General features: G+C 39.2%; 3 protein-coding genes and 1 long non-coding RNA gene across 6 annotated transcripts in view; 1 reads left to right on the forward strand and 3 right to left on the reverse strand.

The window, feature by feature from the left end:
- LOC142159906 (uncharacterized) overlaps positions 1 to 16,155 on the reverse strand; it is a 543,776-nt gene that overhangs the window by 84,391 nt on the left and 443,230 nt on the right. The window lies entirely within an intron of this gene.
- The window catches only part of LOC142159873 (uncharacterized), a 125,830-nt gene that overhangs the window by 64,564 nt on the left and 45,111 nt on the right, over positions 1 to 16,155 (forward strand). The window lies entirely within an intron of this gene.
- On the reverse strand, positions 634 to 1,581 carry LOC142160617 (uncharacterized; the record flags this gene model as incomplete). Its single annotated transcript, XM_075215480.1, has 1 exon — positions 634 to 1,581. A coding segment is annotated over one exon (861 nt), but the record flags the coding sequence as incomplete, so codon positions are not given.
- On the reverse strand, positions 1,698 to 3,894 carry LOC142160070 (uncharacterized). Its single transcript, XR_012693052.1, has 3 exons — positions 3,716 to 3,894; positions 3,541 to 3,601; positions 1,698 to 2,015 (listed from the first exon to the last, which is right to left on the reverse strand). It is a non-coding gene; the product is annotated as an uncharacterized LOC142160070 (long non-coding RNA).

The raw sequence follows: 16,155 nt of genomic DNA on the forward strand, positions 1-16,155 counted from the left end.
TGACAGAGTGGCTCAGCAGAGGAAAAACTGATTTTTATGTTGATGTTTCCTTAGCCAATATATTAAAAGTGACTATTCTAGGCGCAGACTTCAATATATATCTCCCTGTCTAAAAAAAAGTCCATTCAATGCCTACGCCTTCTAAAAATAAGCTATGTATTATCGGTGGGTACAATCTTTGCTCTGTCCTTTCAACAAGCCTCTCTTCACTCCCACTTTGCTTCCTCACTGAGTAGAATTAAGCACAGTAATTTGCAATCTGAACTACATCACTCTGAACATGTCTTGGATAATAGTAAAAAATAGTCCAAATGTACAAAGGAGTCAAAAAAAATCACAACACAAAATGTAGCTCACTGTGTTTGCTACTCCTCAACAAGGTACAGGGAGGAAAACTTAAAGTATTCAAAGACCGTCCAGGCACATTGTAAACTTTTATCAGTGAAATCTTGATGTTTCTAGATATGGGATACCTATTTAATATGACAATTCTTCCAGGTATATTTCATATGTGCATTTATTTCATATATCAGAACACAGTGAATAGTATTTTTAAAACATAACATAATACATGACCATAATATAATGGCTTTCAAAACAATCCTCTGCAGTGGTGTCATATGTCGTACCATCTCATATATCAATCTTTAATTCAACTCACCAATGCATGACAAAGCACCTTATGTTCCCAAACTGCATGTCAATGTTAAATGAACATTTCTACTTGTGAGTTTTTACATGCACAGAAAGAGAGACTTTGCTACCAAAATATTTGCTACATTCAGAGCAAGGGTACCGTATCTCCCCTTTGTGTCTTCTCTGATGTTTAACAAGATCTGAATTACTAATAAAGCATTTCCCACATTCCGTGCAAGAATGTGGTTTAGCTCCTGTGTGAATTATCTGATGTCTAACTAGACGTGATTTAATAACAAAACATTTGCCACATTCAGTACAAGAATATGGTTTCTTTACTGTGTGACTTTTCTGATGTTTAGTAAGATATGAGTTACTGATAAAACATTTCCCACATTCAGAGCAAGAATATGGCTTCTCTCCTGTATGAATTCTTTGATGTATAACAAGTTCTGTTTTACTGATATAACATTTTTCACATTCAGGACAGGAATATGGTTTCTCACCTGTGTGAATTCTCCGATGTGTAACAAGATAGGAATTACTGATAAAGCCTTTCCCACATTCAGAGCAAGTGTATGGTTTCTCCCCTGTGTGACTTCTTTTATGTTTAACAAGATGTGAATTCCGTGTGAAAGACTTATTACATTCAGAGCATGAATACGGTTTTGCTCCTGTGTGACTTTGATGATGTCTGACAAGATGGGATTTACGAACAAAACATTTCTCACATTCTGAGCAACAATATGGTTTTTCTCCTGTGTGGGTTCTCTGATGCACAACAAGATTTGAGTTACTGATAAAACATTTCCCACATTCAGAGCAAAAATATGGTTTCTCACCCGTGTGAATTCTCTGATGTATAACAAGATGTGAGTTATTGATACAACATTTCCCACATTCAGAGCAAAAATATGTCTTCCTTCCTGTGTGACTCAGCTGTTTACAAGCAAGTTTGGATTTTAAATTGAGAAATGTTTCAGTATCTGTTAACTTTACTTCTTCACATGCAGTTGCTCTCTTCTGAGAGTTAGTAAATGTATATTGTGTATGATCTGAGAGTTTGTAAGGTTCTGCGTCTGTAAAGTTTTCTCCATGACATGAGACTGACTCATCCTTATTGCAAATAGATGTATATTGTGTATGATCTGTGGGTGTATACACAACAGTTTCTGTGGGATTTCCTTCTTCACGTGAGACTGATTCATCCTTAATAGTAGTAGAAATATAGTGTGGATAATTATCAGTGCGTGGGAGATTTCCTTCTTCCCATGAAACTGATTCTTCTTTAATATGAATAGATGTATACTGTATATGGTCTGTGGGGTTTCCTCCTTCACACAATCCTGATTCTTTCTTAAGCGTGGTCGATGATATGTCTGTCAAAAATAATGTAAGAAAAAGTATTAAGGAACATTTTTATATGCAACAATCATCAACATCATCATCACCATTTATTTATATAGCGCCACTAATTCCGCAGCGCTGTACAGAGAACTCACTCACATCAGTCCCTGCCCCATTGGAGCTTACAGTCTAAATTCCCTAACATATACACACACACAGTGTGGGAGGAAACCGGAGCACCCGGAGGAAACCCACGCAAACACGTGGAGAACATACAAACGCCACACAGATAAGGCCATAGTCGGGAATTGAACTCATGACTCCAGTGCTGTGAGGCAGAAGTGTTCACCTCTGAGCCGCCGTGCTGCCCAATACAATAAAATGTATAGCCAATGAATAGTTGATTATTTTTCTTTTTCTCTACAGGAAGTCCTGTAGGGACACAAGGGAGATGGAGTGCAGGGAAATGGATAAGATCAGTTAGGTCTAATATGTCCATTCAGGCTTTTGAACCAACAGTCTGATAAGGCTTGTGAGTGGAGGCTGACTGAACATGCTCATTGGTGAGAAGAGGCCACAGACACATGGAGATGTTTCCCATTTCACCACTCTTGACTTGTACTATTAGGAAAATGGCTGGTTCTAGAATATGTATAAATATTGTTGAAGGGAGTATGACATGGTGCATGTTTTCGTCTTTGAGTGACAATGGAGTTCACAGATGGTAAGCCTGGTGGCAGATGTGTGGGAATATTAGTATCCAACCTGGTCATGATTTTTTCGATTAAAACTAAAAACTGAATTCAATAATTAAATGTCTTTCAGGCAAAGTGTAGAGTCCAGGCATTATACACATGCCTAGTCATTCTAAAGAGTGACTGGACTAAGTTCAATGTGTATAAGAGCCCCTTTATTTATCATCCTTCACCTTCTGCTCATCCGTGTGACTTGCAGTGGCCAGGGATAAAAAAATAACCTGTAGCCAATCAGACCTCTACAATGTTAACAGTACCAACGTATTTCAGAAGACACAGGTGACTGTCCACTAGTGTAATTGTGTTAGTGAGAAAAATGAGATGGGGGCCAAGTCAAGATATGAGGAGGGGAATGGAGGTAAGCAGGAAGCCACAGGCAGAAGATTAAGAAGAAACAGGTTCCTCAAACAGCACAGAGTAGACATGTAAGGCTTGTGCCATACTAGTCCAGCAAATCTGTGTCCAGTACTCCTGTATATGCTCTTTGTATCCATCTTATTCAGCAAAGTATGAGTATTTTGTTATTCTTCTCTTTTAGGCAATGCAAGAAAAAACTGAACATATACTTGACTTATATGGATATTCATACTATCTTCACTACTTTGAGGACGTACCTATTACCCAGGTTTTGGGCAATTTTGAACAGGTTTTGAACAGGTTCTGTTATTTTAATCAGGCATTCAATGACACAGAATTTCTAATACCCTTATAGATCACATTAGGGAGATATTACATATGTATTTATACACATAGTGAATGAATCCAAAATATGCTCCAATACAGTGATGAAACTGCAACTTACCCAGTGATAAGAGTGTCTGGTGATTATCCATTTCCATATCCTTGTTTTCTTCTAAATATTCCTGTAGATATAAACAAAGACATCTTCACACCTGACCTGACACACACAATGATACAGTCATCACCCAGACACATCCCCTGGTGTTACTGTATAATGTCCCATTCCCAGCAGTCACCTCTCCAGTCAGCAGCTGAATGATCTTGTTTGTGAGTTCTAGAATCCTCTGGTCATTGTTTCTCTCATGTATCAGTGAGTGAGGTGGAGGCACCGTGATGGGGCTCTGGGTCCTGCTCAGTCCTCCTGATACACAGGGAAGATTGTGAGGTGTGAATCTTTCACTACATGTCCGCTTCACAACTGTGTAATCCTTTGCATTGAGAGAGAAGTAATAAAATCAATTACATCAGTGTAAACATTAAGTATATGGGTGACTAAAGTAATAGATCAAGGGGGGGCATAGATATAACTTATCTAAACTTTAGTAAGGCATTTGACACTGTCCCACATCGCAGACTGTTAAATAAACTGGAAAGCTTGGGATTGGATTATAAGATGGTTCAATGGAGAGTTGTAGTAGTGCATTCACAGGAGGGAAAGGTCACCAGTGGAGGACCTCAGGGATCTGTACTTGGACCAGTGCTTTTTAATACCTTTATTGGTGACATTGCAAATGGTATTGAAGAGAAAGTATGCTTTCTTGCAGATGACACAAAGATATTGAACAGGGTAGACACACCAAGAGGGGGTAAAACAAATGACTGATGATTTAGATAGACTAGAGGAATGGTCAAGAGCATAGGAACTACAGTTTAATGCCAAAAAATGCAAAGCCTAAATATTATATTAACGGCACTATAATGGAAACTACTGAGGAGGAAAGGGATCTAGGAGCCACAATTTCAGGTGACCTAAAGGCATATATGTGAGAAATGTGATTTTGCTAAGCTGACGCCATCTTGTTCCCTTATAGCCATTTTATTTTCTTATAGCTTAAAGACAGATTAGATACAGCTAGTTTGTAGGAGTAATTCATTATTTGCAGGAGACTGAGCTCATGGCCTTGAATATGGCAGCACAGGAGATAAGCAACTCCCCCCTGGGGAGTATTCCTGTGTGAAAATGAGAGAATGTACCAAACATCTGTGTAAAGGGAACATGAGTGGTTAAAACCTTTTGGGGCGTAGTTTTCTGTAATACGTGATTTTGTGCTATATAGATAGGGACTTGTAACTAATAAAGCAGAGCTAATTGTCCACGCAAACCATGCAGTGTATTTAATTCTCTCCAGCTGATGAGCTCATGACTGATAAACTGACACTTACAGGTGAACAATCTGATTTAGATTCGACATATGCAATGTAACAAAGCAATGAGGAAGGCAAGTCAGATGCTTGGTTGCATAGGGAGAGGAATCAGTAGCAGAAAGAAATAAGTAATAATGCCACTGTATAGCTCATCGGTACGGCCTCATCTAGAATACTGTGTTCAGTTCTGGAAGCCATATCTCCAGAAGAATATAAATACATTAGAGACTGTACAAAGAAGGGCAACTAAAATGGTGCATGGCCTACATCAACTTCCCAACATGAACCACTAGAAAACTTAAGCTACTTAAACTGGACCGGTCACCCACACACAGTGAGGGCAGCCATTTTGTGGGTTCAACAATAAGTAATTTATAAATTTGCACTGAACCAGTGACATCACTGTCTAAAATGCCTGTATTTTATAAGCATTTCTTAGTGTTGGGTTGCTCTAATATAGATTACTCAACGTTAATGTTGCAGGAGTTTGGGTTCTGCACCCTTCCTTATTTTTCTCCATTCCATTGATTTGCCTTTTTGTAATTATACTGTATATTGGGACAGGAAACAGGCTAGTTCTGTCACTTACCCGCTGTGTTTAGATTTTTCCCCCGCTCCCTTTCCCAGGAAGAATGTGCTATGATTTCTTCCTTTCACCATTATGTGAAGTCTGTCTAGAATTAGTGGGATGTGTCAAAAGTTTCTTTGGTATGTTATATGTTCAAATTTAAGGGGTCAAATCCCGCCTTAACTCTCCTTTGCTGAAGGAGAGATAAGCGATGGATTGTAAAGGCAAACTTGCCTTTACAGCCATTGCCGCTTTAAATTTTCCCTGCAAAGTTGCCGATTTCCGGAGACATGCAGAAATTGGAGCTTCCTACATTTACCCCCTTGTCTCGGGTATTCATAATTAGCTTAGAGTTTGTGCAAAACAACACTTACATCTCCTTTGTTGTCCATCCCACCATTAATGTAGTTTTACCGACAATAGTTAGTACGTATGCTTTGAGCTTGCAGAAGGTGTATAGCTATATAATGGCTTGCGGACAAAATCCCATTCAAAGTGTTTCTAAATTGGATGGATTTGATCTGCGTTCTTGAAGCCTTAGTAGCTACAGTACACGACGGCTCACATTTGGGAGCTACGGCATGTCTTCTGGGAAGGCTAATTTGAAAGTTTTAACTTTAGCTTTACAATTCAGTGTGAATGGGAGCGCAAGTGTGTTCCTCCCTTTGCTTTCCTAAAATTTACTAAAGAGTTCTGAAAACATATATATATGAGTAGACGTAATATCAGTGCACCGAAGATGGTCGTGTGTTGGAAGAGGTGAAATGATAACACAAGACCACATGAATACAACGTTAAAGTAGAGAAAGATGTATGACGAAATTGAGAACTCGTTCTGGGCCATATTGACCACTCAGTTCAATACCGTAATCTCTTTCCCCATATGATACATGAGATATTTCATGATACCGACAGAGGAGATTCTTCGGAAGAACTTTCAGATGCAGAGACGCATTTTTTCATAAGGTAGGTTGGGCTGATCTTTGGAGTGGTACATGCCATACAAATTTAACGCCAGCGACCATTATGTAGCACTCAGCATGATGACCATAAGCTCAAGGGTCAGGGAGTATAAGTAAACATAAAAGACAACTAATTCAGATACATATCTGCAAACCCTTTGCCCAAAATAACACGTCCAGCAAGCGTGGGTGAGCCAGACTGTGATGACATTCAGAGGTCAATCAACATCTGCGGTTTCCTGTACTTACATATGTGATTTTATAGACATTTCATAGAATCCAGATTTTAAGATTTGCCTGAACCCTGACTTTTCTACGAATCCTGGAACCCATAATTCAGTGCCCTGTGTAAATAAAAACCCACACTAATTAAAATTCCCCGTGAGTAATCTAGTCCCACTGCTGGGAAATGTCTCAGAATGAATAGTCAATATAAAGACACAGATTACAAATATACTTATAAGGCCTGATTCATTAAGGAAAGCAAAAAAAAAAAAAGTGTAACCGTGTACCTTGGCAAAACTATGTTACATTGGAGGAGAGTGTAAATTTTAAATGTGAAGGCAGATTTCCATTTGGGGTAGGGCATGCTCTAGATCAACTTTAAATTTCAGTTAACAAATAAAGCTATCAAGTATTTGTCTGCTACATGAAAAAAACAGTTAGTATTTCACTTATGTGCAAAATAAAAAACTAATTTGCACCCCTTGCATTGTAACATGGTTTTGTCCAGGAGAAAACTTACTATTTTTTTGCCTTACTTTCCTTACCGAATCAGGCCCACTGTGTCTATACAATATATTGGGAATATTTTTCCATAGAAACTATTACATTATTTTAATATTCAGTCTACCATGTCTGCATGATATAACGTAGTCTCACTCTTAATCAGAGTACTTTCTTCCCCAAAAAAATGTACAAGGATTTGTTTATACAGCTGCCATAATAGCATTTTAATGTGGGTACTCCCAGCATTGATAGGGACAGAAGTAAGATCACAAGACTGGCAATAGTTTTCAACAAAGCTGACTCACAGAAGCCCTGTCTAAGTGGCCCAGATTACGCATTTTATTGTGGTTACTTCCATTATATACTGGCAAATCTTAAGGTCCTCCATTAATGATATTCTCTTGTAAACACTATACAGAATATCCTTCTCTTCATGGACTTGTTAACTGTTTCTATGATTATGTTCATAACTGCTTGTGGAGCTCAAGATTTAGTACAGTTCCATTATTTTCTCTCTCTTCTTAATGGGGTGTAAAAGTTTTCACACAAAACAATAGCTTTAGTGTGTCGCCTAATGACAAGGGATATGTCACTGGAGGGTATGGCGTTATTGAGGGCAAGGCCAGGTCTAGACATTTCCGAAAACATAACAGAATATACAAACAGATAGCAGGCACAACTTATAGCCAGAAGATAATATAATACTGAGTCTAGCATGTACACTGCCTTATACTAGACACAATTAAGCACAGGACATGTTTGAGGTTAGTCCCCTGATAAAAGATATGTCCACCTATTTGACATTTTTGTTAATGCAATTGTATGTTAATGACTTTTTTAAGTGTTAGCTACACCCTTAGCAGAATGTATCTATCACAAACTGTAAAAAAATAAAAATAAAATAATATTGTGAGGATCACCACAGTGTCATCTTCATTATGTCAGTGGTTCTAAAATCCACAGTGCAAATAGCCTTTGCGTAAAGCGTACATGATTGAATTCACACGAGATGACATTTTTACATTAAAGGTGATGTTAGATACACTCTGCTAGTGTTTAACAAATTAAAATAATTAAAACATAGTAGCTAAATGTTGAGCTTATGATAAGAGCTTGAATAACTTCAGGGTTCATATCTGCACTTTTCTACTATCCTGGTATTAAGGTAATAATAAATGTTTGCAGTTTTGTATGTAATGTGACTCTCACAGGACTGCTATGGCTAGGAAAATGCAGTGGGCGATGTCTGGACCACGCTAACAGGTACAAAGACACCTGACAGCAAAGGATACCAGGAAATATTTTTCAAACGTGGTACGAGTTAATGTATCATTAATGCTGATAAGAGTGATGTCACTGTGACATTCCCAGAATCCTTCACTTCTCCAATCAGGTCCCTGTTTTATTGATAGAAATAAGAGTGATGTCACTGTGATATTCCCAGAATCCCTCACATCACCAGGCATATCCCTGTTTTATTGATAGAGATAAGAGTGACGTCACTGTGATATTCCCAGAATCCCTCACATCACCAGTCATATCCCTGTTTTATTTATAGAGATAAGAGTGATGTCACTGTGATATTCCCAGAATCCCTCACTTCTCCAATCAGGTCCCTGTTTTATTGATAGAGATAAGAGTGATGTCACTGTGATATTCCCAGAATCCCTCACTTCTCCAATCAGGTCCCTGTTTTATTAATAGAGATAAGAGTGATATCACTGTGATATTCCCAGAATCCCTCACTTCTCCAATCAGGTCCCTGTTTTATTGATAGAGATAAGAGTGATGTCACTGTGATATTCCCAGAATCCCTCACTTCTCCAATCAGGTCCCTGTTTTATTGATACAGATATGAGTGATGTCACTGTGATATTCCCAGAATCCCTCACAACACCAGTCATATCCCTGTTTTATTGATAGAGATAAGAGTGATGTCACTGTGATATTCCCAGAACACCTCACTTCTCCAATCAGGTCCCTGTTTTATTGATAGAGATAAGTGATGTCACTGTGACACTCCCAGAATCTCTCACCTCTCCAGTCAGCAGGTAGATGATCTCCAGGGTGAAATTTAATATCTTCTCTGTAATGTGATTCCTGTCCTTGTCCATCCTCAGTGATTATACAGGGCTTGTGTCACCTTCACCTTCTAGTAAAGACTCTTTGGTTCCCCACAGCTCAATTTTCTAGAAATCAATTCAATAATAATAATAAACATCAGAGTATAAATGTAACATAGACAAATAACAGTCAAATATGAAACACTGACTGACTATAAAGTCTCATCTTTCACTCGAGCCATAGAGCCCTGGCCCTGGTCATAGGCCCCATAAGTGCCTCTAATCCAGCTTCGTAAAACTAGTCAATGACTTCTACACAATGCGATATAGCTTATGTGCACTCGTGGTCCTCTCATGACCAGGAGTCTTGGCCTTTCCTGAAACCTATTTGGAGAAATGTGTTGTGCTACTGCACATTTGTTTCCATGGCTGTATTCTGAGTCCTTCCAGAGACCCTTATACTGTGTTCTGCTTTTCTTTCAATTGTCACCATAAAGTTTCATGGCTGCTAGCCTCAAATGCTAAGGGATAGATTTACTAAACTGCGGGTTTGAAAAAGTGGAGGTGTTGCCTATAGCAACCAATCAGAATCTAGTTTTCATTTATCTAGTGCATTCTACAAAATGACAGCTAGAATCTGATTGTTTGCAATAGGCAACATCTCCACTTTTTCAAACCCGCAGTTTAGTAAATATACCCCTAAGAGTTGATTGACAGCCGCTATCACGGAGCAGGAGACAGATCCTGGGGTTCCAAAAATCCTGGCAAGTTGTCTTATGACTGTTATCATCATAAGAGAAGAGAACCCTCTCTGTCATGGACCCTAAGTTTAGAAATACATTATATAATATAATCTGTGTCAGAGCTAAATTCCTAGGAACTGTCCCAATTTAGGCAGGACGGTCCCAATTTGAGAGGACTGTCTCGTGAATCAGGGTTTTTACATATCTCCCAATATTTCTATTTTTGAAGTCGAGATGGTGTGCGTGGGTTGGGGGTGTCCCACTCTTCCTGGAGGCGCCCCATCCCCTAACAACACCCCTTCAATGCCGCTCGCATCAGCTATGAAAGGGCACCCATCAGCGAGGTACACATCCTAAATGTAAGTCCCGATTTACGGGACAGTTACCTCAAATCTGGACTGTACTTCCTAGGTGGTGACAGTGGGGAGGGATGCTTTTGTCACAGTTCTAGGTCAGTTTGTAAATGAGTGCTGCTCACTGGTGCAATGAAGGGGTGTTTTTAGGGAAGGACAAGGAGCTGGGTGCTCCACCCCCTGTGTTCCATCCCGACTATGAAAATATAAAAGTTGAGAGGCATGGAACTTTATAGTCTGTATATAACAGGTCACCTATCAGTCACATGACTTCAGATTACAAATGAGTAATGTATCCCCCCCAGTACATGAGGCAGAACCATCTACCTCTTATTACACCGTGATCACATGATAACATCAGGCTCCTCCCCTCCTGTGTATAATGTGCATCAGTCACTATGAGCTCCCCCTGTGTCCTCATCATTTACCTGCAGTCACTCCTTTCTCTCTGATTGTGATCACTGCAGCAGGCCGCACGTTACTTCCGGGTTCTGCGTTCCACCTGTCTTCCGGGTTCTGCGTCCCACTCGTCTTTCGGGTTCTGCGTTCCACTCGTCTTCCGGGTTCTGCGTTTCACAGGCCGGATTGTGCTTAGTTTATTCTTCCCCATAAAGAGACTACCTATAGTTCCTCACACAAGTGCATTACTACCAATGAGATTTAAACCAAGAAGGTCCCTTGTTTCCGAGTGGCGAAGAGCTGTGTTGACCTAATTAATATTAATAAGTAACAATATTCACAGGACTGAGAGATAATTGTGGGAAATTCCACCATTCCTCATTCATTCACCTTGTAATTGTCTATCAGTCCTCATCTGTGTCTCCATTATTCTTATTATATTATACACACAGCCCATGCCGCCCATTCACTGTCATATATCTCCTATGTTATCCTATTACTGTGATCCTTAATATATTATCCTATTACTGATCCTGCACCTCCTATATTATCCAATTATTTATCTATACACCTTGTGTAGCATCAGTCAAAAGCACTCTATCCGCACTGGATGTTATTACATCCCTATTAAGATGTATTGATTGTCACTACATTTAGATTGCACCCAAATACACTTATTGTATTGTCATCACATAAAAGAGTGAGAGAAATTGGGGCACTCTGGGATGTTATATGAACTTAATTAAAATATATAATTTAGATTTATTTTCCAAGACTTCTCCCGCGCTGCCCCCCTCCACTGGAACCAGCTCCCCAGCTCCATCAGAACATCCCCCAACTTGTCCAGCTTCAAACGGGCCTTAAAAACCCACCTCTTCCTCAAAGCCTTCCAGTCCCCCACCTAACCGACCTCCTTCCAGCCTCCCACCTACTGCCCTCCCTATCCTGCCCTCCTCCTGCCTCCCTCCTTGTCATTCTCCTCTCCCCCCTCTCCCTCTCTGCGTTCTCCCCCTTTCCTCCTTCTACCCTTGTGTCTCTGTCCGTCCTATCCTCCCCTTAGATTGTACGCTCCTTCGAGCAGGTCCTCCTCTCCTCATGTTCTCCACCACCTTAACTCTGCTCTCCTGCTCCTTGTCTCCTCCGTGAGGTCCTCCTGCCCTTCTGCCCATCTAGCTACCCCGCTGGGGGCTCTCACCTCTCATCTAGCTGTACATTGAGCTTCCGAGTTACTGTGCTTTTTGTTAACTGTTCCGTGCTGTCTCTCCCTGTATCGTGTTTCTGTCTGTCCCTTTACGGCGCTACAATAACAATAATAATAATTTATAATTGATTAAAATAATATTCACCAGAATTACAAAGTTTCTCACCTTTGAAAGAAGCAAAATATTTAAAATCAAAAGTCAATTTTAAGTGAATGTGAAGGATGTGAGAAGTTAGTTGTATATTAAAAATTGCAATTCATGTTACAATGCTGTGTGTTGCCTATTAATTTATTCTTGGACAAATATATTATGGTATATTTACACTGATAATTTTCAATATTCAGGTCCCGTTCAAATATTTAAATCTTTATCTCTTGTGGAATGTTGAAGCTTTTACCATTATACAAGTATAAGGGTATATTTATCAAGCGTCGGTTATGACAAACCCATGCACTTTGCCTTTAATAAAATTGTTGCTTTAAAAAAATGACAGATAATTTGTGTTTTTTCATAACTGCCTCTTGATAAATATCTTTTTCTTCCAGGGTTCAGGATACTGTTAAATGTTTGCCAGCTGCTGTTTGTCTTGTTGTTACCAAGTCATATCCCGATATTCAGTCTTGCTACTAGTATATTATCTGACCGAATCATAGAATTAGGAATCATTTGCCTTAAAGCTAATCCATCAAACATATTGTTATAACTTTTTTTCGTATATTTATCAAATTGGACATAAAGATTATATATAACCTACAAATATCTAACAGTGAAATAACAATGTTCTATTAAAATATATTACATTACACAAGGTTTAATTAGTCTGATATTGAAGAAAAAATCCACTTTTTCTCCAGATTTATCTATTTGTCCACAGGTAAAAGTTTACGTGGACTTGGTAACTAAGGATCTAGATATCTTAATGTAAAAATCGAAACGCAACTACAGAATTAATAAAAATCTGAGTAAACAAGAACTAACTGCCCTAAGGGAAATATAAAATTGGGAAGACAAAGGGGGAAACTTATGGGTATATTTACTAAACTGCGGGTTTGAAAAAGTGGAGATATTGCCTATACCAACCAATCAGATTCTAGCTGTCAATGTATAGAATGTACTAAATAAATGATAACTAGAATCTGATTGGTTGCTATAGGCAACATCACCACTTTTTCATACCCACAGTTTAGTAAATATACCCCTTAGTCCTTTGGCCTTGTGAGAAATATGTAGCAGAGATTTACCAACAACTAAAAGACACCACCTGCTACAAAAGGTTAATATTTAACCCCACTGCCAATTACTTAAAGATCTACCACAATCTAATAGAAGGTGATTTAAAGAAGGGGATCGTTACAAAAAGCTGAATACAATTAACTGTAGGTGGAAAATCCAAAAACGCCAACATTATATGTCCTGCATATGATACATAAAAATTAGGTGTGCCCCCCTGGTAAGCTTATTGTCTGGGGCATTGGGGGACACAATGCGAACAAATTTGTGGATCAACATTTACACCCTCTTGTCACAAGCTTACAGTCTTATATTAGGGATGCATTAGATGTATTATTGTGACAGGCCTAGCAAAATGGCCACTGACCTCCACTTTGTTGTTTTCATACTTTTCCGTGTGTATTGTAAAATGCTTCTCTGATCAAAGGCTGGGCCAAGACATCTCCACATATTATGTCAGGGCATTGTCTCAGATGCTTTCAGCACATGTGCAAGAATATATTCTTTCATATTATTAGTACACCAAAAGGGAGTCAGAAATTATATTCATACTCTTCGATGTAAGACCCTTTGTTCTCTGAGTATAAAACTGGAATGCAGCCAGAGAGACCCTGGCCTCAGGCTGGACCTTGACGCATAAAGATGCCTATTGTTTTTCCAGCTTTCATGTGAAAGAGGGATCCTGGAAATTAACTGTTACTTGAACATATTGGAAGCAAAGTAGTTTATTTACTTTCACTTTCATATTATGTTTATTGTAAAAATAAAGATAAACTTCACAATAAATCTTGCATTCATGAGAGTCATTAACTCTTTAAAACAGAAATAACCTCATTCAACATGGAACAATTATCTAAGTTACAAGATCTCTCTCTTAGCTCAGACACGTGGTAGGGAAATCATGACGTTGAATCCATGTACACTAGTTTGACAGGATGGACCTATGCCAACCTGTCTGTTGTTACTGGGAACCGGCTGGGCTTACTTTGCCACCGTCCCCTTTCGTTATTCCGAATACGCCCCTTCTGTCACAGCAGGAGGAGCCTGCTGCCACCACTGGACTCATTTATGGCATCCAGAACCACGTTCCTTCTGGGTAACTGTCGTTGCTAGTGTACTCCCTTGCTGGTACACTTGGGCTGGTACCCCTGACCGCTTACTATGGATCAGGGTGCTGTAGATGGATCCCCCTGGCCCATCACACTGGCCAAAACTGCTGGGTAGGGGACAGAGCGGTGGTACTAGGAGCTGGGTCCAAACTTCAGAACAGCCGGAGGACGGATTAGATTTAGGGCCTAATCTATAGGTCACAGGAAAACAGCAATATTGAAGAAGTTGTCAAGCAGGGTCTTGAAGCAGAGTGATGTTTATTTAGCTCAAGTGTCCTGACAAGAACAGTTCCACTGATTAAAGGTGTCAGTGGTCAGGTCAGATGGAACACCAGAATGATACATTTCAGTGTACATGTGCTCTCTTTTTATACAGTTTTAGAGACTAGTCTTGGCAGGGGGTAAACCAGTACCCTGATCAGATAAAACTCTGCACAGACTGCAATATTTCATTCCCAGATTAACATCAGGATGTACTCTAATCCTGCATCTAACACAATTTCACTTCCACATCAAACTGATTTCCTCAGATCTCCATCAGATCTCAGGATGTTCTTAGATTTTTAATGCAATTTATACTCAACAAAACTTACACTTCTATGATATCCTACATCACGTGATGTTTACAATATTCAGACAGTGCATGATTTTGCATTTTTTGACATTAAACTGTAGTTGTCACTCTCTTGGCCATTCCTCTAGTCTACCTAGATCATCAAGATGTTGTTACATTGGACACATTATACCACATTTAATACATTGTAAAAGAGAACTGGATAATATTTAGCATGTAGATGAGACTACCAATTTTTTTTTTACTAATTTATTCCCATGAATTGGAGTAGATAAGGCTATTCAACCAATCCATAGACTAGCTACTATTGTAGAAAGCACATTTAGTCATAAGAACGAAAACTCAGTGCTCAATCACAATCTCTTATTCAAAATTATATACAGTCCCACACCATGCTGTGGGTGTATTGTCTCATAGGATATCACGTACAATGTTACAGTTGCAATGAGATAGCAATGTTCATCCATACTCAGGAATTTGACAACCCGTTACAATTAGGATACCATAGAGGCTATGTTAAGTTAGTAAGATAAGATCAGGATATACTTTTGACTCGCACGTCACCTGAAACTTTTCCCTCTGAAAGTTTTGAGCGTTCCATTCTGCATTTAACCATCAACTATTAGTTATACTGCTATAGCCATAAATGAATAGACTACATTGCTTTGACTATTATGTAAAGGTGAGCCAATGAGGGCACGTAACAGTGTTATAATCAGGGCCAGATTAATAATAGGCCTGATGGAACTACAGCTCCAGGCCTCTAAACTGAAATAGGCCCATCAAGATCAGTAACTTATATATTTTTTATTAGACTTTGTTTAACAGTTTAATGATTGAATTATCCTGGCCACGATTGGGAGATCCTCTTTTGGGCTGGCGTACTTGTTTTGATTCATAACTAATGCATATGTTGTCGGGCTGGCGTCACTTACAGTACCGCCGGGGGAGTGATCGCATTAGGATTTCATTTTTTGCTCCCAAATTTTATCTCATTCCCTATGACACGGTGGATCTGACATAATGATATATCCATGATTAAAAATATATATACTCTGAGAGGAAAAAACGTGATTAATCATATTCAACACCTTGCGGACTCTAGAGGGTGACGTGTCTCCAACCCCTTAGACGCTGCCAATAGATTTGCCAGCTACTATGAGAAACTATATAATCTTCAATCTGATAGCGCTATCCCACAACCCACACCGGAGACCATCCAAAGTTTTTGGATTCCCTCACCCTTCCCTCGCTACCCCCAGGTTTGGCGGATGCCCTATCCTCTCCGTGGCCGGAAGATGAGGTTAAGGGGGCTATTAAAACCTTAAAGGAAGATAAGGCACCTAATATTTTTTTTCCTTACATTCCAAGCAGAGCTA

Source organism: Mixophyes fleayi, chromosome 6 (genome assembly GCF_038048845.1).
Source record: "Mixophyes fleayi isolate aMixFle1 chromosome 6, aMixFle1.hap1, whole genome shotgun sequence".
In the NCBI taxonomy this organism is placed as follows: Eukaryota; Metazoa; Chordata; class Amphibia; order Anura; family Limnodynastidae; genus Mixophyes; species Mixophyes fleayi.